Source organism: Staurois parvus, unplaced genomic scaffold (genome assembly GCF_062004578.1).
Source record: "Staurois parvus isolate SC_StPar_1 unplaced genomic scaffold, SC_StPar_1.0 ptg001090l, whole genome shotgun sequence".
In the NCBI taxonomy this organism is placed as follows: Eukaryota; Metazoa; Chordata; class Amphibia; order Anura; family Ranidae; genus Staurois; species Staurois parvus.
Genome location: NW_028318886.1, coordinates 926,902 through 951,455, shown reverse-complemented (window position 1 = coordinate 951,455; position 24,554 = coordinate 926,902). Strand labels below are relative to the sequence as shown.

The window sequence follows — 24,554 nt, the reverse complement described above, 5'->3', positions numbered from 1 at the left end:
GTTTCAAAATTTTATAAGAAAAACACTTTTTGGACATTTTCATTCACATAGCAAAAAAAAATAAAAATCCCAGCGGTGAATAAATACCACCAAAATAAAGTTTTATCTGTCTCAAAAAAAGGGTAAAAAATTCATATGGGTACAGTGTTGCATGACCACGCAATTGTCATTCAAAGTGTGATGGTGCTGAAAGCTGAAAATTGCCCTGGTCAGGAAGGGGGTAAAAGTGTCCGGACTGAAAGTGGTTAAGTAACGTCCTTTTATAATCAACTGTAAGCTGGACACCTGTTTAATGTATAATTAGACTCACCTGTAGTTGAATTCTTGTTAGTTAGGATTTTGTTGTCTTAACCGCTTCCCAACCCTGCTATAGCTGAAACACGGCTACAGTGCTGTTGTTCAGTTCTGGGAGGGTGTCTATTTATGTCCTCCCAGAATGCGGCCCCCAGCAGCATGCATCCGGTGCTGTTGGTGATAAGGTAAAAGGCCAGTCACAGCGACCTTTTACCACATGATCAGCTGTGTCCAATGACTCAGCATATCACAATGTTAATACAGTTGCCGGTTATTGGCATAACTTTCCTTAGGCTGTCACAGAGTGAGGGAAGTACTGCTGATAACCGGCAAATGTAACGGGGGAGATCTGCACTAATAATCAGGGCACTGATTATCAGTGCTGCCCAGCAGTGCCGCCGGTCAGTGCCTCCAGTTGGTGCTATCAGTCAGTGTTGGCTATCAGTGCCCATCATTGCTGCATATCCGTGCATCATCAATGCCTCCTCATCAATGCCCATCAGTGCCGCCTTATCAGTGCTGCCTCATCAATACACATGAGTGAAGGAGAAAAATTACCTGTTTGCAAAATTTTATAATAGAAACAAAACTTTTTTTGATTTTTTTTTCACATTTTTACTTTCTTTTTTTTTTTCATTTACAGTGCAACTAATAAAAACCCCAGTGGCTATACCACCAAAAGAAAGCTCTATTTGAAATTCTTTCCTTCTCTATCACTGTAAAGTACTAACAAAAGGTCCCAGTTTTTCAGACTGAGGATGAGTGTTCCAGCCCCTCATGATTCAGAGAACATGGTTACCTGTGAAAGCTAAGTTGCTTAACATCTCAGAGCAGTTCGGATGGCTCTGCAACACTGTTCCCCTCCTTCTGCTTGGACACCCAATCAGGGTACAGTTAGATAATGCCAAGGCTGCAGCTTACATCAGCCACCAAAGGGGCACCAATAGCTTTGATTGAATAAAACCTGCTAATCTTTTGGAAGCAATCTTGCTGTGCAGTGAACTGCATGATCCACATCTCAGAAATGGATAATTGGACTACCTTAGACACCACCCCTACATCAAGGGGAATATGCCTTTCACCTAGACATGTTCAATCTGATGTTAGAAATTGGGGACATCATATGTAGACATCCTAGCCCCAACTACAAACTCCTTCTGTAGCTGGAAGGGTCCTCTACTGCTAGTCTTGGATGTCTTGATAATTCTCTCCATTCAGGCTATTCTTTGTCTACCCTCCAGCTCGAATTTTGCCTTGTCTGCTCAATAAAATAGAGCAAGAGAGGAAAGCGATGATTGTCATTGCACCAAACTGGCCCGCAAGAAACTGGTACACAGACATACTCAAATAACTTGAAGACTAAACCTCTTTCCAACAGTCCAGACCTGCTGTCCCCATGTATCTCTATTCCATCCTGCTTCTCAGTGTCTGACTGTAATGGCATGGCTGTTGAAACACAGGTCTTAAAAGATAAAAAGAAAAAAAAAATCTATCCTACCTGAAAATTCTTCTTTGCCTGGTGTGAACACAGGTACTTCAGTCCTTGAAATTACACTTTACCTCGCATTCTGGCCTTCTACAATCAGGTCTTAACTGTAGCGCCATGTGTTTCCTTGGTACCTCATCTTTGTTCTCTGTGCCTTGCACAAGCCAGCTTTTGAACCCATCAGACATATTCCCTTAGTTGATCTCTGAGTGGCCTTTATGGTTGTTATCACATTTGTCAGACGTGACTGAGTTGGTGACCCATTTGAAGCTGTTCCTCATACTTCACAAAACAAAGTTTTCTTACACCCAAAATTATCCTTTCTTCCCAAGGTGGTATCAGTCTTCAACCTCAGTGAGGGCATAGTCCTATCTTTCTTCCCTGTTCCATAACATCCAAAAGAAAGCTCTGTTTCTGATTGTGGAGTAGTGGCTTAGCATTGTCAACTTGCATTAAAAAGCACTGTTGCTGAAGGTCTGCCAAGAACAGAGATGGCATTTGAGGACAAGGGTTTAAGGTTTTAAAGGAGAAAGTGAAGATATCTAAGAAAACAATGGAATACTATTGGGGTTTGTGAACATGACCTAAAGTGATTCTGATGTACCTTGCCTGCCTCCTGCCGTTTCTTTTGGTTTCCTTTTTGCTAAAAGGCACCCCTACATGGGCAAGAAGTATATTTAACCACTTCAGCTCTAGCTATGTACCCATATGTCGCTTGAGTATGAGCCGTTCTATTGGGGTCATGAATAAGGTTTTTGACTGAAATGCGTAAGCAGCTGTAACGTGCACATTGTAACCTTTATGAATAAAGTGCTGTTATCGGGAGAACAAGTTGCTGACTCTTCACCTTATACATCGCTTCTGAGTTGTAATTTGGGTTGTGGTTTGTCTGTTTTTGTTTTTTTTTGCATTAAAATAGGTGTATTTTTTCCCCCAGAAGATTGTTTGAAAAAACGCTACACAAATACCGTGTGACATAAAATTTGCAAAACCCACCACTTTTTTCTCTAGGGCCTGTGCTTTAAGAAACATATGTTTTGGGGTTCTAAGAAAATTTCTAGCAAAAAATACTGATTGTCACATGGAAACAAAAAGTGCCAGAAAAGGCATCAAGTAACTACCCAGAAGTGTCATAGCTTGTTCTTTCAGAATGACAGAGATTTCAGGCTAAGGGGACAGTTGAAGCTGGTGCAGGTTAGGTTTTTAAATTGGCTGCAGTTAACGATAATAGTATGTGAACTTTTGGTTTAGTGGGTATATTTTCTGTCAATTTTTTTTACACACTGGATTAGTAAGGCTGGATTATAGCACAATAAAGAAACTGCTGTATTTCAGTTTGCTTGTCTTAATATGCAAACTATAGTAAACAACTGGATATGCAGAATAAGGAACGTCTGTAGATAAAAACAAGCTGTGCAGTTCTTACTGAGGAAGAGTAATGCCCCTTCTATAGGGCATGTGATAGCGCAGGTGAGCAATAATGACTAGGCCTCACTTAGCAATGTCCTAGCAACACTGTGGGAGAATTTCAGTCAGGCTTCGATAGGTATGTAAATGGACTACAACTATAGCAAGGACATTATTCAACCTTAGTCAGTGCTGCGTGGTTTGTTTTTGTATACTAACATCCTTTGCCTGCATAGGCTGTTTTTTTTTTTTTTTTTAAAGGTGAACTAACCCTTCAACATTAACTGAAACATTGTAACAATGTTTTTCTGTCTATCCAGCCTCACCTTAATGTTTTCAGCACTGAGCGAGGTTTATGCTTGTGTGTTTATTTCTAGGGTGATGAAAATTTTGGATATGAAACTGGTTGGACGAAATTTCTATGACCCTTCAAGTGCCACAGTGCTGCAACAATACAGGTTTGTTTACCTTTCTGTTGAATGACCACTTATGAACATATGACCATATCAGTGATATCAGAGGACGTAGGCATGCTTTATTTCCAGTAACTGCCTATTTTGAATTCTTGCAAAATTTTGCTTGTGTGCTGCTTTTTTGGTGTATGTCTGTATTTTATATTCAAAGTGCCAGATTCTCCCTATGTTTTTTTTTCTTTTTATATTTTGGACATTCTATGCAGCAACTATAGAAATAAACTTCTACCTCAAGAGTCTGGGTTCAGGAAGACTGGGCAGGTAGATTTTTATATCACCAATAAGCAGGAAGTGAAGAATGTATATTATATACAGTAGTAAAATGTCCTCATAATGTTATACAGTGTCAAACTCTGAAGAGATGGGTACATGCATTGTGGCTAAGATGGATACAGCTTGATTTCTGGCTGACAAACACTCATTTTCAGAGCCTTCTTAATAACCTGATTTCTCAGTGACCACCACCTCCCCTCACAATGGCTATAGGATCACAAGGTCAGTCCCTGCAGAGGATAATGCATTTGCAAGAAAGCTAGGCAATGAAATTGCATCTATAGGCTCTCATACACATCAGCTAGAAACAGACATTGATGAAATGACTGTATATGTCCAGACCATAGAAGGAAAAAAATCAAACCCTGAAAGATGAGATCCCTCAATTGAAATTACAGATGAAGAATGCGGACTGGAGACATACATGCTCACCTGTGAGATATTCCTGGAAACTTGCCCTAAACCAACGACTGGTGCACTCACTGAAGATGTGCCCCTCACCCTTCTCTTGTGGAGGTTATGGAGAGCCTACTCTTCTGATGTGGTATACAGTTAACAAGCATTGAAGACATGCAACCACAGCTTTGAATGAACCAAACCTTTCGTGATCAATTCTCACTCTAATGTTTATGCACCAAAAACTACTCAGATTTCCTTTCTGCCTCTGTTTTAGGTAGTAAAGTGGCCACTGAACAACCCCTTATGGTTATAGGGTTAAATGTGAATATTTGAATGTTGCGTTTTTCTCTTATCTTGGTAGAGCAACCCTTTCCCTGACTAATTATCCTGAAAACCAAGTACAGCTCTCTACAGCATCCAAAAAAGCAGTACACTCTTTTTCACAATGTGATGCCCAGACACTTGCACATCCCTCCCATGCACAGTACGCATTCTATTCCACAGTCCATTCAATGTACTCTTGCTTGGATTTTTTCTTTTACCAGAAATTTGTTGGGAAAAAGTAACATTAGAACACAAGTTGGGTTCAGTGTCAACAGTGGTAGGTCAGTACACACATGAGCAATGAACGTTTGAGGTTAGAATTAATAGCCAGTTAGTTGAATACAATTTTTTTTTACTGTAATGGTTTAGGAGCCATTACATGTGGCATGCAATTAGGTTTGTATGTATTAACAGCAGAATAGGGTGGACATTTTAAGGAAGAGCTAAAGGATAGGTAGGAAGGTTAGAGAATATTCTCCAAAAGTGAAAGGGAAAGCAGAAGAGACAAAAAGCTTAGGGACAAGTGTGGTATAAAGTGGGGTGGGTAAGTTAGGATGCAGGGCAGAACTGTGGGAGGGGAACAAGGAGAAAAAAGGAGGGAAAAAGGGGTGTAGTAGAAGGGGACCCTGAAGAGAAAGGAAGCTGAGGGGTGAAAGTGAAATATGCGGGGGGGAAGGGGGGGTACATGAGTGATAAGCCCTAGAGGTTTGGGAGTTAGGGTGCTGGGATTAGAGCTGGAGTAAGTGTGTAGTTTGTAGTGAGGGTGGACAGTAGTTAAGCCTTGGCCGACATATCGGGAGAAATTTGTCATGGATGTCAGTGATTCTTGTAGTTGGTTTCTTGCTTATAAAAGTTCCCTTTTTTAGGGAGTTTTTATCTTCACAAAAGTTTAAAGTCAGGGACTATTTATGTGTTTAATTTTTGCTATATGTGTCAGGGCAAAGTGCCACCACCAGTTTTCTATGGGTCGCACATTCCAAGAGCTGTTAAGATAGGCAAGCGCATCGCTGGATCAGGCTCAGGGGGGAGGTGCTTTACTTTTATGCATAGAATACATGTAGGTAAAAAAACCTTCAGCCTTTAAAACCACTTTAAAGTTCACCTTCAGGAAGATTGTCTGAAAATCCCCCTATGTAATTCTATGTCCAATGAATAGGACAAACCAAAGCTCCAATGAGGTAAATGGTGAAGGTCATTCCATTAAATATGCAGCTATTGGCACTCCTCTCCAGATAAACTGCTGGCCCCTTTTTCCTTTCCGTGCTGCTTTTTGTACATTATCCTAATAATGAGTCTGCTCTGGGCCTTTCATAATGTATGTGTGTGCAGTGCTTCCTCTTTCAGTTCTAGCTTCGCTTAGTAGCATCCTTGGCTGTTCAAACTGCATGTGTGTGTAACGTGGTCTCCTCTAGCCAACAAGACTGGTAGGAAGGTTTGGTAGGAGTTTTTTTTATTAGCTTGAATATAGACTTTAAACGCCTCCCCCCAGCTCAAAATCCTAGGCATAAATGGCCTGCATTATATCTATTATAAACAATTATTCCCCTATCCTGCTACCCCATTTATTAAACCTTTATACATACCGTATTTTTGGCTCCATAAGACACACCTGACCATAAGATGCATTTAGGTTTTAGAGGAGGACGAGAAGAAAACTTTTCTGAACCAATGGACTGCAGACATAGTACAGGAGATGACAAGAGACTGAGCACATAGTACAGGACATGGCCAGAGACTGCGGACATAGTACAGAAGATGACCAGAGACTGCGCACATAGTACGGGAGATGACCGGAGACTGCAGTCATAGTACAGGAGATGAACAGAGACTGCGGTCATAGTACAGGAGATGACCAGAGACTGCGCACATACTACAGGAGATGACCAGAGACTGCGCACATAGTACAGGAGGTGACCAGAGACTGCGGTCATAGTACAGGAGATGACCAGAGACTGCGCACATACTACAGGAGATGACCAGAGACTGCGCACATAGTACAGGAGGTGACCAGAGACTGCTGACATAGTACAGGAGATGACCAGAGACTGCGCACATACTACAGGAGATGACCAGAGATGCGCACATAGTACAGGAGGTGACCAGAGATTGCGCACATAGTACAGGAGGTGACCAGAGACTGCTGACATAGTACAGGAGATGACCAGAGACTGCGCACATACTACAGGAGATGACCAGAGATGCGCACATAGTACAGGAGGTGACCAGAGATTGCGCACATAGTACAGTAGATGACCAGAGACTGCGGACATACTACTGGAGATGACCAGAGACTGCGCACATAGTACAGGAGATGACAAGAGACTGCGCACATAGTACAGGAGATGACCAGAGACTGAGCACATAGTGCAGGAGATGGCCAGAGACTGCTGACATAGTACAGTAGATGATCAGAGACTGCGGACGTACTACAGGAAATGACCAAAGACTGCGCACATAGTACAGGAGATGACCAAAGACTGCACACATAGTACAGGAGATGACCAGAGACTGCTGACATAGTACAGGAGATGGTCAGAGACTGCAGACATACTACAGGAGATGACCAGAGACTGCGGACCTACTACAGGAGATGACCAGAGACTGCGCACATAGTACAGGAGATGACCAGAGACTGCACACATAGTACAGGAGATGACCAGAGACTGCTGACATAGTACAGGAGATGGTCAGAGACTGCAGACATACTACAGGAGATGACCAGAGACTGCGGACCTACTACAGGAGATGACCAGAGACTGAGCACATAGTACAGGAGATGACCAGAGACTGCGGACATAGTGCAGGAGATGATCAGAGACTGTGGATATACTAGAGGGGATGACCAGAGACTGCGGACATGCTACAGGGGATGACCAGAGACTGTGCACATAGTACAGGGGATGACCAGAGACTGCAGACCTTTGGGGAGCGGAGGAGGGGGGAGCAGGTACCCGAATTTGACAGGTACCCACTCTTACTTCCGCGGAGTTGTCCTTCCCCCTCCCTCCCCGTAGTCTTCTGGGACACGTGACATTTCCCAGAAGACTACAGGGCCATTTACAAAGCGCAGCACCTCTCGCGCATGCGCAATGGGCCCCAGGCCGTGAAGCCGCAAGCTGTCACAGCCGGGTGCCCTCACTGAAGATGCTGGAGCTGGGGAGAGAAGATGGTGAGCGCACCGCTGGACCGAGGAATAGGTAGGACCACTGGAGGTCTGCAGGTTCTGTTGCATAGAAGAGCCGAGCGGTCCTCCCGGTATTCTAACGCGGTGACGACGACGGGGGGAATACCAGACCGGCCGCTCCATATTCGCTCCATAAAATGCACAGACATTTTCCCCCATTTTTTTGTGCGTCATGGAGCGAAAAATATGGTATTTATGAAAAAGAAATCCTCACTCCCAATTTTTACAGTCATATATCCCTGTACTTCCTTAAAAGGGGCGAAGATCTCACTCTGGCTACTAGCTACAGACTTATTGCCCTGTTCAAATGACTTTAACTTTTTTGCAAATATATTAGTAAACGGACTGACCAATACAGTTATTACCTATTTTTTTTTCTTCTCCATTATGGGGCACAGTAAGTCTTTAACTTTTGGGTCAATATGCTACCCTGCAGAAGGACTGAAAAATGGCAAAAATGAATCTCTAGACTTGTCCAGGATAACCCTTCCACTACCAGCATATCTTAGTTTGCTAGTCTTCTAAGAAGATGGACACCTTTTCTGCAGATCAGCTGTGTGAAAGACTAACCTAAAGGAGAAGATTTGGGACTATAAAGGGGAAAGAATTTAAGGGACAAGGTTGGGTTCACCACACTGATCTGCCCCTCCAGCATTCATTGGAGCATTGGGCTGGAGAGAGGGTGGGCGCAACTAGTTCTAGCTCTCAGCATGCAGCTAAAAGCTATAGCCAGCTTTCAATCAGGCATGTGGGTGAATCCTGCCAAAATGGTTTATATTCTTCCAGAGCCTGAAACTGCTCTGTGACGTCAGTTGTCTGCTGATTCTGGGTCCCAGAAGAGCACAAGTACACTTCTTTCTGGTTCACAGGAGAACACAAGTAAGTACACTTCTGTGACCCACAAGAAAAGCATGGCCATAGCCATGGGCATAGAGCACAGGTGGCCATAGACAGTTAGCTTTTTTTTCTAATTAGCCATCGGGCTCAGCGACGAAAACTATCACATTCCACCATCCACACAAACAAGGTGGATATAGGAATCCCCACCATCCAAACATTGTATTTTGACAGCTGGACCCAGCCACTGTCAAAATAAACTGATCAGCAACTGCAGCCGCTGATTGACCAAAGTTTTCTAGCATGTCTTTTTGATATAAGTTGATCAAATGCTTGACTTCTGTCAAGTAGAAATGGCCACACACTGTTGACATTTGACTGGTGCCTGCTGAAATAGGCAAAATTCATGCAGTGTACTGCGAGCTTTAGTATTGATTCTCGTATCAAGATTTCTGGCTTGCACTATAGCCACCACGGCATCTTCTGCTGCTTCTGGATCATTTAACTCTCTGGCTGAACCTTGGGGGACCATACTCAGACACAGCTTGATGGTGGATACAGGACAGCTCTGCAATGTTTCTTCTGTTACTAGATCCTGCGTTGGTGCTAACATTTGTTCATGGTGCATCGCATCGAGTTAGCTGCAGGGTATTGTACAGGTCCAGGGCTGTGGTCTGCTGTCAGTGGAGCCCTGTCCCTTAAGACCACTTAAGGGATATGCCTACCGTGGTGGGCAAAACAGGATGGATCTTATCTCTTCTAACCTGTTCTGAGTGTCAATTCATCTGCCTTGGCAATTGCAGGACTTACACCTTCCATATTTGCCCTGAGGTACTGGCGCTTCTATGGCATTGTCAATGGGGAGCTCTGGTTGGTGACACTTAAATAGGTGTGTTGCAGTGATGGATTGGAGCCGCCAACAGATTAATATTGATGCCATTTTTTCCCCTCCTTCTTAGCCACTTTACTGGGCATGTGCATGCCATTTTCTTTTCCTGGGTGTGCCTTCTCTCACCAGCGACATCCTTCACTCCCTCCACACTACAGCACAGCAATCCCTCAAAGCCTGTCTGGGTGCAGCAGCCTACAGTGCCTGGCACAGAATATTTAGTGCTACTAAACCTGCAATAGTAAAATCAGTCTGTATATGAAGTAAAGCATACTTGATATACTCACTGTGAAACCTAAGGGGTTAATCTTCCACAGTGTGTAAAAAGGCTATTTGGTCCTGTCTTCTCTGAACCTCCCCTTCTTCTACTGTCCCCAATCCATCTGCTAATACAACAGAGGCTTGGGGGCAAGCTGCACATGCTTAGTTTGGTATGTATTGCTAGAGGTTTTTTTTTTTTTTGGAGGGTGCATGTGATCAAGTCAGCGCTGTCCAGACAGAGGGTCAGGGGTCCTGCAGCCTCTTAGGGGAGAATGAGAACTCCTCCTACAAGCTTTAACCAGTGATCTGCTGGACCCTGATGGTCACTGGACTGCTTTATAATGCTGATGAGAAAAGGTATTTAGCAGTTTATTTTTACTACAATAGTTGAATTTCCATGTTCTGTGTACTGTGGGAGACCATATATAGTGTATGCAGGGTATTGGGTGTAGTAACACTAACATTTCTCTCTTTACAGCAGCAGAGGTTGTGAGTACCCGTTCTGAGGATTCTTTACACCGTATATGGCAGATCAAAAGTTCAGGGGTATGGGGTCAGATGGTCGGGTTAGCTCAGACTCCACAGATTGCTCTGGGTGGGGGGTAGTAGTTTATCTCCATAGGGCCTTAGTACCCTCTGTACAGATAGTTGCCCCTAGTCTGAACATCTTACTTCCTCTGGGCACTCTGCTGGCCCTTTAGGGATTAATTTTTTTTCATATCTAAATTCATGGAAAGTATTGTAATCATTTAGGGGGCTGTAGATACTAAGGGTCATGTGTGAATTCCTTCAGTCTCCACCCTCCTTTGTCTGTCTGTTTCTAAATTTGTATTTGGCTGCACACATACAGCTTGTGGAGATGACAGGCATGTTTTTCCATCTTCTGAGGAATAGGAGCAGGATGAGCTGTCGTTTGGCTGAAATTTCATCCAAACTTAAGGATATCCTTGTTAGCTTTGATGCTTTAACCACTTGCCCCTCAGAGGATTTACCCCGCTTTCTGACCAGGCCATTTTTTGCGATATGGTGCTGCATTACTTTAACTGACAATTGCGCGGCCATGCAACACTGCACCAAAATGAAATTTGTCTTTTTCTCCCCCTCAAATAGAGCTTTCTTTTGGTGGTATTTGATTGCCTGTGCGGTTTTTAAATATTTTTGCGCTATAAACAAAAAAAATGACAATTTTGAAAAAAAACCCTATATTTTTGATTTTTTGCTATTAATCATGTCCAGTAAAAAAATGTAAAAATCTAATTTCGTCATAAATTTAGGCCAAAATGTAATCTGCTACATGTCTTTGCTAAAACAAAAATCCCAATACGTGTAAATTTATTGGTTTACGTGAAAGTTATAGCGTTTAAAAATTGCGGTATATATACTGGATTTTTTTTTTCACTTGTAACGGCAGCAATCAGCGACTTGTAGCGGAATTGCGGCAGGCATTATGACGCTGAGGGGAACTGACTTGGTGTCACTGACCTCTCCAGTGACACAAATACAGTGATGAGTGCTAATAAAAAGTACTGACACTGTACTAATGGCACTGGGCAGGAAGTGGTTAACGTGGGGCGATCAAAGGATTAACTGTGTGCGGTTTTGCTTTGTGTGTGCGTGTGTGTGCTTTACACTGTGACCACACTGCTTTGTATGGCTCTACTAGCAGAGTCATACAAAGCACTGTGCAGCAGGAGCTGACGGGAGAGATCTGTGTTTATACTCAGAAATCGCTGGGTGCCGGCGGGGAATCACCGGCCAGGACCTGGTGATTTACTGCCGAGGCCGCGAATGGTGGCCCCCTACCCGGAACTGCAAAATCACGTATATATACGTGACTTTGTATACTTGTGCCACCCTGTAGCAATATTTCTGATATAAGGCGGCGCGGAAGAGGTTAAGCTGAGTCTGCTTACTCCATGGTCTCAGGTAGATGTTCTTCGTGCTCTTCCTTTGTTGCACTGTCCCAACTTTTTTGAGATGTTTTTCTGCCATCAATTTCCAAATACCTTATTTTCTATTTTCTCATTTTAAACAGTTGTTATGTTTTGTATTGTGAATAAAATATGGGTTTATGAGGTTTGCAAATCTTTGCATTCTTTTTTAACCACTTGCCTGCCGCCCTATAGCAGAAATACTGCTACAGGATGGCAGGGCTGCGCAAAATCTTGCATATATATGTGATTTTGCATTTTCAGGTAGGGGTGCGTGCGCCCTACTCACGCCGCCATTGGTGGCTTCAGCTGTCGATCACTGGGTCCCTGTTGGTGATTCCCTGCCGACACCCGGCACTCGCCGATTATCACTGATGGGGGAGAGGTCTGTATGTAAACAATACAGATCTCTCCCCTGTCAGCTCCAGCATAGCAGAGCAATACAAAGCAGCATGCTTACTCTGTAAAACATGCACACAGTTAACCCTTTGATCACCCCAGATGTTCCTCTTCCTGCCCAGTGGCAGGTTTTTTAATTAGCACTGATCACTGTATTAGTGTCACTGGAGATGTCAGTGACAGTTCCCCCCAGTGTCAGAATGCCAGCCTTAGTACCACTATAAGTCGCTAATCGCCACCATTACTAGTATATAGTATTAAAAAAAAAATCCACTACCATTTGTAGACACTATAACTTTTACACAAACCACTTAATTTACACATATTGGCTTTTTTTCCCAGCAAAGACATGTAGCAGAATACATTTTGGCCTAAATTTATGACAAAAATTTTGTTTTTATTTTTTTTATTTTTTTTACTATACATGTTCAATAGCAAAAAGTCAAAAATATTGCCTTTTTCTCAAAATTGTCAGGCTTTTTTTTTTGTTTATAGTGCAAAAAATAAATGCAGAGGTGATCAAATACCACTGAAAGAAAGATCCATTTGTAGGAAAAAAAAGGATATAAATTTCATTTGGGTGCAATGTTGCATGAAAACGCAATTGTCAGTTAAAGTAACGCAGCACCATATTGCAAAAAATGGCCTGGTCAGGAAGAGGGGTAAATCCTCTGGAGGGCAAGTATTTCATGTAGATGTTACACAGCGTCCCAACTTTTTGGGAAATGGGGTTCTAGTTGATGGACTTTTTCTCCCTTGTGGGGAAGTTTCTGTGCTTATCTAGTTCTTATTTACTTCACTGCCTTCCACTTTAACAATAGAAGCCGTGCATCCATATCAGTGCAACCTCTGTAATAGCTTGGGAACCGTTCCAAGACCCCCCTGCTTTTGGAACTGCCTGTAATGTTGCTTCGGGCACTGCACAGGCGCTCAGCTTTGCACTGAGTGCAATGCTTGTAGTTAGACACAGGGTGCTATACAAATCCATGGCCATGGTTCAATCCTATGGTTCCCAGACCTTGATGACCCATCTGGGCGTATTCCCACTGTAACTGGCAAAGTCTGGACCTATACATGCACCAGTGACTTGGAAAGGTAAAACAGATTTATCCTGTTAGCAGGCCATTTCCAAAGTATGGGACCTAATATCTCCACTACTTGCACTACACTTATGTACTTGAATAGTATTCGTTTTTACATTAAAGCAATCCGAACACCGTAGTTTTTGATCTTATTCACTATAGTGTTTGATCTTATTCACTATAGAGTGTTTAAACTTTCAAACTTGGTGGTAAAAATTCCACCATTCAGAGCTTGGTCTCAGGTAAGTGACTAGGTGTTAGATCACACCACCTCATGATGACTCGATTCCACGACATGCATTGAGGTCTGGCTGCTGATGTCTCTTCCAGTTTCTTCAGCACATCACTTCTGGTGGTTTGTTCCAGTCTGTAGAACACAAGCCAACTCATAGTGCTTAGTGAGCGGCAGTGCACAGTGTTTGATTCACTCCATGCTTTATGTGAGTGTTGCTGACACTTTATCATGTGAGTGCAACCATTTTTATTTATAACTTTTAATAAACTTGCTACACTATAGAAGCTTTCTTTTTTTGAGTGTTTGTACTGTCACATCTCATCCACAAGAGATTCTCACTGAGAAGAATTTGGAGATTTGGATATCCTTGAGGTTGTTGCAACCGCATTATGTGATATGCCTTTTGATGATGATTATCTGGTGAGTTATTAATCTTACCGCTCGTGGTGAAACACTGGATCATTTGGAATACACACCTTTTATTGGTTCTGGGAACACAGTTTATTTATACTTTGTTGAATCATTGCATGTACCATTCACTTTAAAGACATTTTTGATGTGCAGAAATATTGCATGTGTTATTCACTTTATGGACATATTCATTACAGTTGATTTGGAGTGAGTTTTTTTGCTTATCACTGTTTGTATTGTTATACATATCTGCTATAAGATTTTGTAGTGTGAGTAGTGCCTTTCACATGTTTACAATTTTGTTACAAAATGTTTATCTCTTACTTGTTTATTACCCCTAAAGCGGAGTTCCACCCAAAAGGGGAAGTTCCGCTTTAAAGATTGGTCCCCCGCTCCCCATTAAGGATTGGCACCTTTGGGGAGCGGGGGGGGAGGGGGGAATGGGTACCCAAATTTGACAGGCACCCGCTTTCACTTCTGCTGCGATCACCTAGGCGATCGGAAACGGAAGTTGTCCTCCTACCCTCCCTCCCCGAAGTCTTGTGGGACACGTGACAGGTCTCAGAAGACGGCGGGGCCATTCAGGAAGCGCAGCGCTACTCGCGCATGCGTAGTGGGCACCCGGCTGTGAAGCCACAAGCTGTCACAGCCGGGTGACCACACTGAAGATGCCAGCCTCCTGGAATACAGGACAGCTGGTGAGACGGGCTGCGGCGGGGGCAACGCGGGACCGAGGGACAGGTGAATGGCTGTTCTTTAAAAGTCAGCAGCAGTGCTGACTTTTATTTTTTTTGCAGAGTGAGTGGAACGCCACTTTAATTGTAAGTTTCGGTGTTGAAGCGATTTGTTTCTGTGAGTTGTTTTAGAAAAGATTCCCTCCCTTTCATCAAAAAAGATGCCGTTAAAATAGTAGTATAGTCTACTACCTTTTTCTTTTCTTTCTACAATGGCCTCTCAGGGACATCACCTAGTTTAACCAATCCCAGCTAGCCTTTTTTGCTATCCTAAAGTAATGGACATCTTCTCTCTACTGAGAGAATCTTACCTTCTTATTATGGAGTGTTTTCTCTCATCATCTTCTGAATGATGATATTCCTCAAAGCTGATTCTTTTTAAGATTACTTCTGCACTACAGCGCGACCATACTGCAGCCCCTAATACGTCTTCTGAATTGGTTGATTGCTTTGCTGATCCCATTTGGGATTGTTGGAGCCATTGACCACTCTTACAGTGCTTCCAGTTGGCAGACGGGTACTGAGGGTAATTTAAAATTTACTCAGTTTTTTTTATCTACCAGAACACGGTTATCTCCACTATTGCATCTGCATGCATCCCCAGAGTGACTCCTTGTGTTTCTGGGTGGGACTTTGGCCCGGCAAGATCTCGTCACCAAGGCATTTCCATTCCCTCTCCATTGTGATGGAAGTCATGTTTCCTGCTGGGGTTTGAAGGTGATATTTCTCAAGCATGGCAGATCTCAAATGGAAGGAAAAAGGATCAGATGGACTTGTTGGCTCTGCTGCTAGCTGGGGTGGTAGTTTCATAACTCAGGGGGCACTATTATCCTTTATCTGAACACTGCTTTCACTCTGACTCCATGCCTTCCTCTGGCTATTCTGCTGGTTTTCTGCCACACTAGCTTCCTCTTCTTCTTCCTTTTTTTTTTTTTTTTTTTTTTTTTTACCCAGGAAGAAATTTTCTGCCACAATTTCAGATATCATGGGCAGAATTTCTGGCTTTGAGTCCATAGCTGTGCTGTTTTTCTAACCACTTTCATCATTGCCTTTAAGCCAGACATGAGCCGGAAGAGCAGGTGGCAATTAAGTTGGATTCTTATTCTTTTGAGTTTATGAACCAGGTTGGCCATCTCTAAGAGATTTCATCCAAATTGAAAGATACCATTTCTGCCTTTATTGACACTTTACACTCCTGCTTAGCATTGGAGCAGTCTGTCTGCTCAGCTCAAGCTATCCAAGACTTTCCCTGTCCACTTGCTGATAGAACCTTTCTTATATGGGGACAGACCTCACCCAGAGAAGATTTTTACTTCTCAAAAATGATTTGCTCAACTGCATCCAGTTGAATGTTTCCTACTTAAGTGAGCAATTCCTATAGTAGATCCTGACATTTCTTATCTCAGTCAGACCCTCGTTCCCCCTGGAGGACAACTGCATGGTCATAGACTTGCAAGACGAGGTTAGAAACCCTTGTTAAAGCTTTATTTTCGTTGGTGAAGGGTAACCCTCATTAATGCTTTACTTTCCTGCATGATTCCGCTGATATGAAGTCAATGGACGAAACATGTCAAACATGCTAATGCTGATGTTTTTAATATTTTAAAAAGATCAGATTTACTCTGCTTTTTTTTTTTTTTTTAAACTCTGTGACCGTGTATCAACTTCCTGCCTGATATACTGGAAAAGAGGTTGAAAGTCCAAGGTGATTTGAAGCTGCAATCCTTTTAAACAGTGCTGCTTTGAGGCCCAAGAGGGATCAAAGAGATAGGAGGAGGTGGATCAGCATGAGGAGATTGCTATGGGTGAACGGATTATCGGGAGGCTGTAACGCAAGCATTTATAGAGTTTCAGAAATATAGGTCTAACGTTTCCAATAAGTTCTCGATCTGATGTGTATTTGTGTGTAATTGAAAGCACAGATGTTATAGTACTATTATTATTTGGCAGCCCATGAGTGGGTGGATGAGCTGCTCCCAAACTTTAATATATACAAGCATAGTTTTTATTTGTGCACCCATCCTAATGGATGCCTGGCTTCACATATAGTTACGTCTTACGCATTTGAATGACTGGCTTAGCAGATACAGTTTTCAAATCTCCAGGATGAGTTTTCTCTTCATCCATATGCATAGGATTCTTTGGCTTAACCACTTGCCGTCCGCCTGCTGTTCATAAACGGCAGGGCGGTGGCACTCTAGGGGCGGTTTGCCGTTCATAAACGGCACCCGCCTTTTAGAGCTCTGCGCACTCCCTGGGAGCGTGCAGTACCGCGATCCGGTGCCTGCTGTGTCCTCCGGACACAGTGAAACACCGATTGTCGGACGGGACCTCGGTCCCGATCATGTGTGATCACATGCAAAGTAGTAAGCAAGATGTCACTTGTGACATCGTTGCTTACTACGTGTGAAATCTGTGAATGATCACAGAGGTCACATGGTACAAGGCTATTCACAACAGCCTTGTATCATGTGACAAGGTGTGACCAATCACAGCTCACTCAGTATTTCTCAATGGCTGCAAGAATGCAGAAAAAGCGAAAGAGAAATTATTGCTTTTACATCCTATATGGGTGTAAAAGCAATCACTGTTAAAAAAAAAAAAAATCTTCATCACCCCCCACAAGTAGTACAGTGTCACCAATGTGACACTGTACTGCTAGGGTGACAGTATGTAAAAAAAAAAACATAAATAATAATGTAAAAAAATAAAAATGTAAAAATAATGTTTAAAAATTGTAATTTTTGGTTATAAACTAATTTGGCTTATTTTTTTTTTCTAAAAATATAACGGAATACATTTTGGTCAAGATTTATGATGAAAGATTTATTTGCAAAATTTTATAAGAAAAACACTTTTCTCAAAATTTTTGGACTTTTTCATTTACATAGCAAAAAAAAAAAAAATCCCAGCGGTGAATAAATACCACCAAAATAAAGCTTTATCTGTCTCAAAAAAATGGTAAAAAATTCATATGGGTACAGTATTGCATGACCGCGCAATTGTCATTCAAAGTGTGATAGCGCTGAAAGCTGAAAATTGCCCTGGACAGGAAGGGGGTAAAAGTGTCTGGAAAGGAAGTGGTTCATGCTGGTCGGCTGAGCTTCTGTGCAAGAAACACCTTGTGTGTTTGCCCTTTGAAAGCAAACCTCTGTTTTATCCCTACTTGAATAAGTTCTCTTTTTGGTCCTTCCTTTACTTGTGCCTCTACCAGTAAGACTTCAGCACTTCTGAGGTTAGGAACAGTTCCTTTCATCCCTCCTAGTCTTCCAATGCCAAGTCTAAAACTTGAATACACTTTTGTAAGAAGACATGGCTGTCCAAACCAGCCAGGACTAATCCCAAGTCTTTTTCCCAGTGATTTGGTGCCCCCACTTCTAAAAGTGATGAACATCTTTCTTGTTCCAGAAAATCTGAGTCTCCTGAATCTAGAATGTCACTTCGAGGGCTACAAAGTGGAGTTTCACACTCTTCCTCCTTTCTGCTTTCTGCTGTCAAACTTGTCTACTTCTCTGTCTCATCTGAGAGATCTGCTTGCTGCTGTCCAGCAGTTCTTGTCTCAAAGGGTCATTAACCCTGTACCAACAGAAGAACATTTTCTAGGTTTCTATGTCAACATTTTGACAGTTACTAAACAGAAAAAAGGAATCCTGCCTGTTTTGGATCTGAAGACTTTCAATTTGTTCTTACTGGTACAAAAGTTCTGCACGTAACCTGCCAGGTCAGTCAATACCCCTATTCTTTTGGAGGATATTCTGGCCTCAATAAGTATCCAGTATGCTTACTCATTGCCATATTTCCGTTAACCTGAATTTTGTTGGCGATCTGCATTACTAGTTTGTTGCATTTCTCTTTGGTATGCCGCCTCCTCGGTTTTTCACCAACCTGCTTTCACTGGCTCTGCTTTGTGTTGTGGGGTACCTGGACAACCATTTTTAAAGGAGCAGTCCCTCCTGTCCCTGGTAGCCAGTGTTTAATAGACAGTGCAGATTCTGAAGAGCTATAATTGGTTCCTCAGTCAGAGGAAGTCATCAATGGATCTGCTTGGAGTACATGGGCTTGACATTAAAAATGGCCCTATCCAGAGTCTTCCAGTATCAGGATAAACCTCTGTCCCTTTAGTCTGAGGTCTTTCGCCCTTAGGCTGTGCTGTACACTCAGTCTTAGTCCACACCATTGAAGCTCAACTTTATGTTGGAAGGTTCTTCCATTGCATGCCAGCCTAGCAGGCTGGCGAGCAGTCCCTGACATCCTCTAAGTGCAGGGAGCTTGGTTGTCTGGCGAGGCTCACTTTCTAATCCGCATTTTAAGACTCAGCAAAATTCGGTTGTCTCTGTAAGCTAGACTATATTTTGAGAACACCAAATGGTAATCCAGGCAGACAGTGCCATTACTGTACCCTACATCAGTGATCAAAAAAACACCAGAGGTTGTGCCACTAAGATGGAAGTGGACTTGATCCTCTCGGGCAGAACTTCTCATTCTGGCCCTGTCTTCCTGCCTTCCCAGGTATAGAAAATTGGCAAGGCAAATTTCCTCAGCCTTCAGTGTCTGGAACCGGGGGACGGGACTTTCCATCTGGAGATTTTTTTTGCCCTCTTTAATAAGTGTAAGATTCCAGACGCGAATCCTCTGTTGTTCACACTCAGCAACAAACTGGATAGGTTTGACACCAGTTGCCCTCAGGGCGTTTGCAGTGGATGCTCTGGTGATGTCTTGGGACCACTTCAGACTTATTTATTCCTTACTGCCTCTTTGATTCTTCCTGGTCTACTATGCAGGATTGAGATTGAGGACATTCTGGTGATTCTCATCACACCAAATTGGCTCAGTAGGGCGTGGTACCCAGACATACAGACGTCTTGCAGACGCCAAGTGGGACCTTCTCGATTGTCCAGGCCTTTTGTCCTAAGGCCCAGTTTTCCATCCTTCTGGGTTGCTGGTGTTAATGGTATGACTGTTAAAGCTATGGTCCTGAGGGAAGGCATTTTTGTAAAGCCTACCATCACAACCTGGAAGGCCTGTTTCAATTTGTTTGAGTCAGGGAACTATCATACTGGAAAGTACTCCATTGGACAGTTCTCTTTTCTCCAACCTGGTTAGCTTTTTTTTTTTTTTTTTTTTTAAAGCACCACTCAAGTACATATCTTGACCTTAACTTTTATCAGGACATGGCTAACATTTCTGTCCATGTGTGGGGATATTCCCATCTGACATTACTTGTAAGGTAGCTTTTCTCGCTATTACCTCTGAGTGGAGGGTGTCTGAGTTAGTGGCCTCATCTTGTAAAGAGCCTTTTTTAGGATGCACACACACTGGCAGCTTTAACTGAGCCTGGGCATGGACCACCCCCTGTGTTCCTGTTCATTTGTTTAGTGAGGGTGCTTTGACCTGTACCTGAGAGCGGTTAAAGCTGGATACACACTGGCCAGAACTGGCCGACTTTCGGTCAGTGTACAGCTGTCTGTTTGACAGAAGGCAGTTTAACGACCCGCTTTTAATGAAGGGACATGCTGGAAAAACAATATCCAATCAACGTTCGCAGCCAATTCTGGCAGGGGAGAGTCCCACACCAACATCACTTTTGTCTGTCAAGCCTTCTAGATCAGTTTCTTATATGGGTCTGTTGGCTTTATTACTGTGTTGCCCACCCCCAGTAGGACCGCTGTGGATGTCTGTCATAATGAATAAGTCTGTGTCATGTACTTTACTACTAGGAAAATAGGTTTTTTGACTTACCAGTGAGAAGGGTTATATAGGGAGGTGTCCCTGCAGCCTTATTTCTTTGCTGGTATTCAGTCACCTGAATGTAGCATCATATAACCCAGTCATAATGCTTAACCGCCGCCCGCCATATAAGGAAATGACCAGCGCAACGTTCTCCCGTTCTGCGAGGACGTCATATGACGTCCTCCCAATGTAACCGAGCGTGAACGCCTCCAGGGGTGTGCAGTTTGGCGATTGGTGGTGTGCTGTGTCCCTTGGACACAGCGGATCACCGATCAACGGAAAGAGCTAAAGACATCGGCTCTGTCATTTGATCAGCTGTGTCCAATCACAGCTGATCGCATGTAAATGCGGAAATGTCGGTTATCGTCATTTCTCTCCTCACGAGCTGTCACGCTGACAGCTCGTGAGAAGAGTAGAGCCTGTAATCGACAATCCTCAGAGGGGACATGTACACTGATCATCAGGGCACTAATGATCAGTGTAGCCCCATCAGTGCCACCTGTCAGTGTCCATCAATGCCAGCTGTCAGTGCTCATCAATGCCTCCTAGCAGTGCCCATCAATGCCACATATCAGTGCCCATCAGTGCTGCCAGTCAGTGCCACCTATCAGTGCTGCCAGTCAGTGCCACCTATCAGTGCCGCCAGTCAGTGCCCACCAGTGCTGCCTCAGTGCTGCCTAACATTGCCAGTCAGTGCCACCTATCAGTGCCCATCAGTGATGCCTGTCAATGCCCATCAGTGCCACCTACCAGTGCTTCCTCATCAATGCCCATTAGTGCAGCCTATCAGTGCCCATCACTGCAGCCTCATTAGCGCACATCAGTGAAGGATAAAAATCACTTATTTACAAAATGTTATAACAGAAACTAAGAAAAAACTTTTTTTTTTTTTTTTAAATTTCAGTTTTTGGTTTGTTTTGCAAAAAATAAAAAACCCAGAGGTGATTAAATACCACCAAAAGAAAGCTCTATCTGTCTCAAAAAATGATATAAATTTCATATGGGTACAGTGTTGCACGACGGTGCAATTGTCATTCAAAGTGTGACAGCGCTGAAAGCTGAAAATTGGCTTGGGTAGGAAGGGGGTATAAGTGCCCTGTAGGCAAGTGGTTAAAGAGCCTGTCTCCCATACTGTTTTCCCAGAAATGGGTTTTGCTAGCAAGTCAGAAATTTTGTTTTACATTAAGCCAATATTATTCACATATATATCTAAGAAATATTTAAAAAAGCTATTCCTTGTAAGTCAAATTCTGTACATCCATTTATAAAATCACTGTTTTCTGTTGGGTTCTGGCATCTTTTTGTTAGTTTCTAATGTATAGTATTTTTTAGATTGCAGGTGTGGCCAGGATATTCAGCTAGCATACGCAGGACAGATGGCGGTCTGTTTCTTATAGCGGATATCACCCACAAGATTATCCGAAATGACTCTGTGCTTGACATTATGTAAGTTAATATTGCACAAGATTTGGCAGTTCATTTTATATACAATGCTTATTCAGTCATATACACCTATCAACCATAACAGTATGATAACCTACTATAACATTATGACCACCCACCTAATTAAGAGTATGTCCCCCTTTTGCTGCCTTAACAGCCCTGACCGATCAAGGCACCAACTCAACTATACCTCTGAAGGTATTATGTAGTGTCTGGCACCAAGCCATCAGTAGCAGATCCTTTAATTCCTGTATGTTGCAAGGAGGTGTCTCCATGGATCAGACTTGTTCTTTTAGCACAGCCCATAAATGCTCAATTGGATTGAGATCTGGAGAATTTGGAGGTAGCTCAACATCTCAAACTCATGTTCCTCAAACCATTCTTGAACCATTTTTGCAGTATTGAAGGGTGCATTATCCTGTTGAAAGAGGCCACTGCCATCAGGGAATACTGTTTCCATGAAGGGTTGTACTTGAACAGCAACAATGTTTAGGTAGACGGTATGTTTCAAACTAACATTCACTTGAACGGCCGGACCCAAGATTTTCCATTAGAAAATTGCCCAAAGCATCACATTGCCTCTGTTGACTTGCTTTCTTCCCATAGTTCATCCTTGTGCCATCTCTTCACCGGGTAAGTGAAGCACACACACCTGGCCATCCACACAATGTGTAAAAGAGGATGTAATTCGTCAGACTTGACCACTTTGTCCAGTTCTGATGCTGACATGCTAAAATAAAAAATGTCAGCTGTCCCAATTTTAATTTATGGTATTATACCATATACAACACCCAAAACTTGTAGTAAACACAGTGTTCCAGTATAACAAACATAAATGTGCTCTCAAAACTGTCCTTTGTGAAGTTACTTCTTCTGCTCTACTGCTACTTCACAAGTCGTGTAGTCTTTAACCGCTTTCCCGCGCCCTATAGCAGATACACTGCTACAGAGCAGCAGGGGTGCTCAAAATCATGTGTGTGTGTGTGTGTGTGTATGTATATATATATATATATATATATATATGTGTGTGATTTTGCATTTCCGGGTAGGGGGTGCGCTGCCAGCCGCAGCTGTCAGTCACCGGGTCCCAGCTGGCGATTACCCACCGGCGCCCAGTGACAGTGATTACCGAGCATCTCCGATATTAGTCACTGACCGCCGCCAACTTTTAGTAATAAAAAGTCCAGTATCTATACCGCCATTTATAGCCAACGCTATAACTTTCACGTAAACCAAGTAATTTACACGTATTGGCATTTTTTTTTTAGCAAAGACTTAGCAGAATACATTTTGGCTTAAATTTATGATGAAATTTTAATTTTTTTTTATTTTTTTACTGGACATGTTTAATAGCAAAAATTAAAAAATATTGTTTCTCAAAATTGTTGGCCTTTTTTTTTTTTTTAATAGCGCAAAAAATAAAAAATGCAGAGGGGAAAAAAAACACCAAAAAAAGCTCAAATTGTGGGAAAAAAAAGGACGTAAATTTAATTTAAACCTTTCCAAAACCGAGCTTCTGATCATGACCAACAACACCACCATCAGTCCCACCCCACTAGACTCAAACCTGTCCTTCCAACCCCATGTCCAATCGTTGGCAAACTCATGCAGGCTCCACCTCCGCAACATCTCCAAAATACGTTCGTTCCTAACCCCAGACACTACTAAACTACTCGTTCACTCCCTTATTATCTCACGTCTGGACTACTCCAACTCCCTTCTCACCGGCGCACCTCGTCGCAGACTATCCCCGCTTCAGTCTATCCTGAACTCAGCGGCCAGACTCATCTACCTTACCAACCGCTCCGCATCTGCCACCCCCCTCTGTCATTCCCTCCACTGGCTCCCGATTGCCCAACGCATTAAATTCAAACTACTAACACAGACATACAAAGCCATTCATAATGCTGCCCCAAACTACCTCACCGACCTGATACCCAAATACCACCCTACCCGTAATCATCGCTCCTCACAAGACCTCCTACTTTCTAGCTCCCTGGTCTCCACCTCCCACGCCCGACTGCAGGACTTCTCCAGGACTTCCCTCATCCTCTGGAACTCACTACCCCAATCCATCAGACTGTCACCTACCCTCCTCACCTTTAGGCGCACCCTGAAAACCCATCTCTTCAGGGAAGCCTACCCCGCCCTCACCTAACAGCCGATCTCCTCCTACCACTCCATCCCCCACAGCCACTTCCTCCTGTACCACTATCCCCTCCCTCCTAGATTGTAAGCTCGAAAGAGCAGGGCCCTTGACCCCCTCGTGTATTGTATTGTTACTGTATTGTCTCATGTACTGTCCCCCACTATAATGTACAGCGCTGAGCAAACCTTTTAGCGCTTTTAAATACTGTATAATAATAATAATAATTTGGGGCAGCGTTGCATGACCACGCAATTGTCAGTTAAATTAACACAGCGCCTTAACGCAATAAATGGCCTGGTTAGGAAGGGGGGTAAATCTTCAGGAAGGCTAGTGATTAACAAATCATTCACCTTCAGAGTGAAAATAGCAACTACCTTTCTTTTGTGTACTCTCCATTCACCAGAGGGTTTTGACCATATAATCATATGGCTTTTTGAGTCTCAACCAGCTTTATTGTACTCCACTTCTGCTCAGGCAAAAATGAATGCTCTTGTGGGACGTCCTCCAGTGCTCTCGATTTCTTTCTACTTTAGATCTCTAGTGTCACCATTCAGGGTCTCATTTTCTCAACCTTAGCAAAGGCCTCTTAGTTCTTCTAGCTCCTCTTTGGAGA

General features: G+C 43.0%; 1 protein-coding gene across 1 annotated transcript in view; it reads left to right on the top strand.

The window, feature by feature from the left end:
- Positions 1 to 24,554, top strand: part of PIWIL2 (piwi like RNA-mediated gene silencing 2) — a 502,914-nt gene that overhangs the window by 184,226 nt on the left and 294,134 nt on the right. Inside the window, exons 6-7 of the mRNA XM_089658746.1 lie at positions 3,565 to 3,645; positions 21,682 to 21,795. Coding sequence (XP_089514872.1) covers positions 3,565 to 3,645; positions 21,682 to 21,795 — 195 coding nt within the window. The remainder of the gene's footprint in view (positions 1 to 3,564; positions 3,646 to 21,681; positions 21,796 to 24,554) is intronic.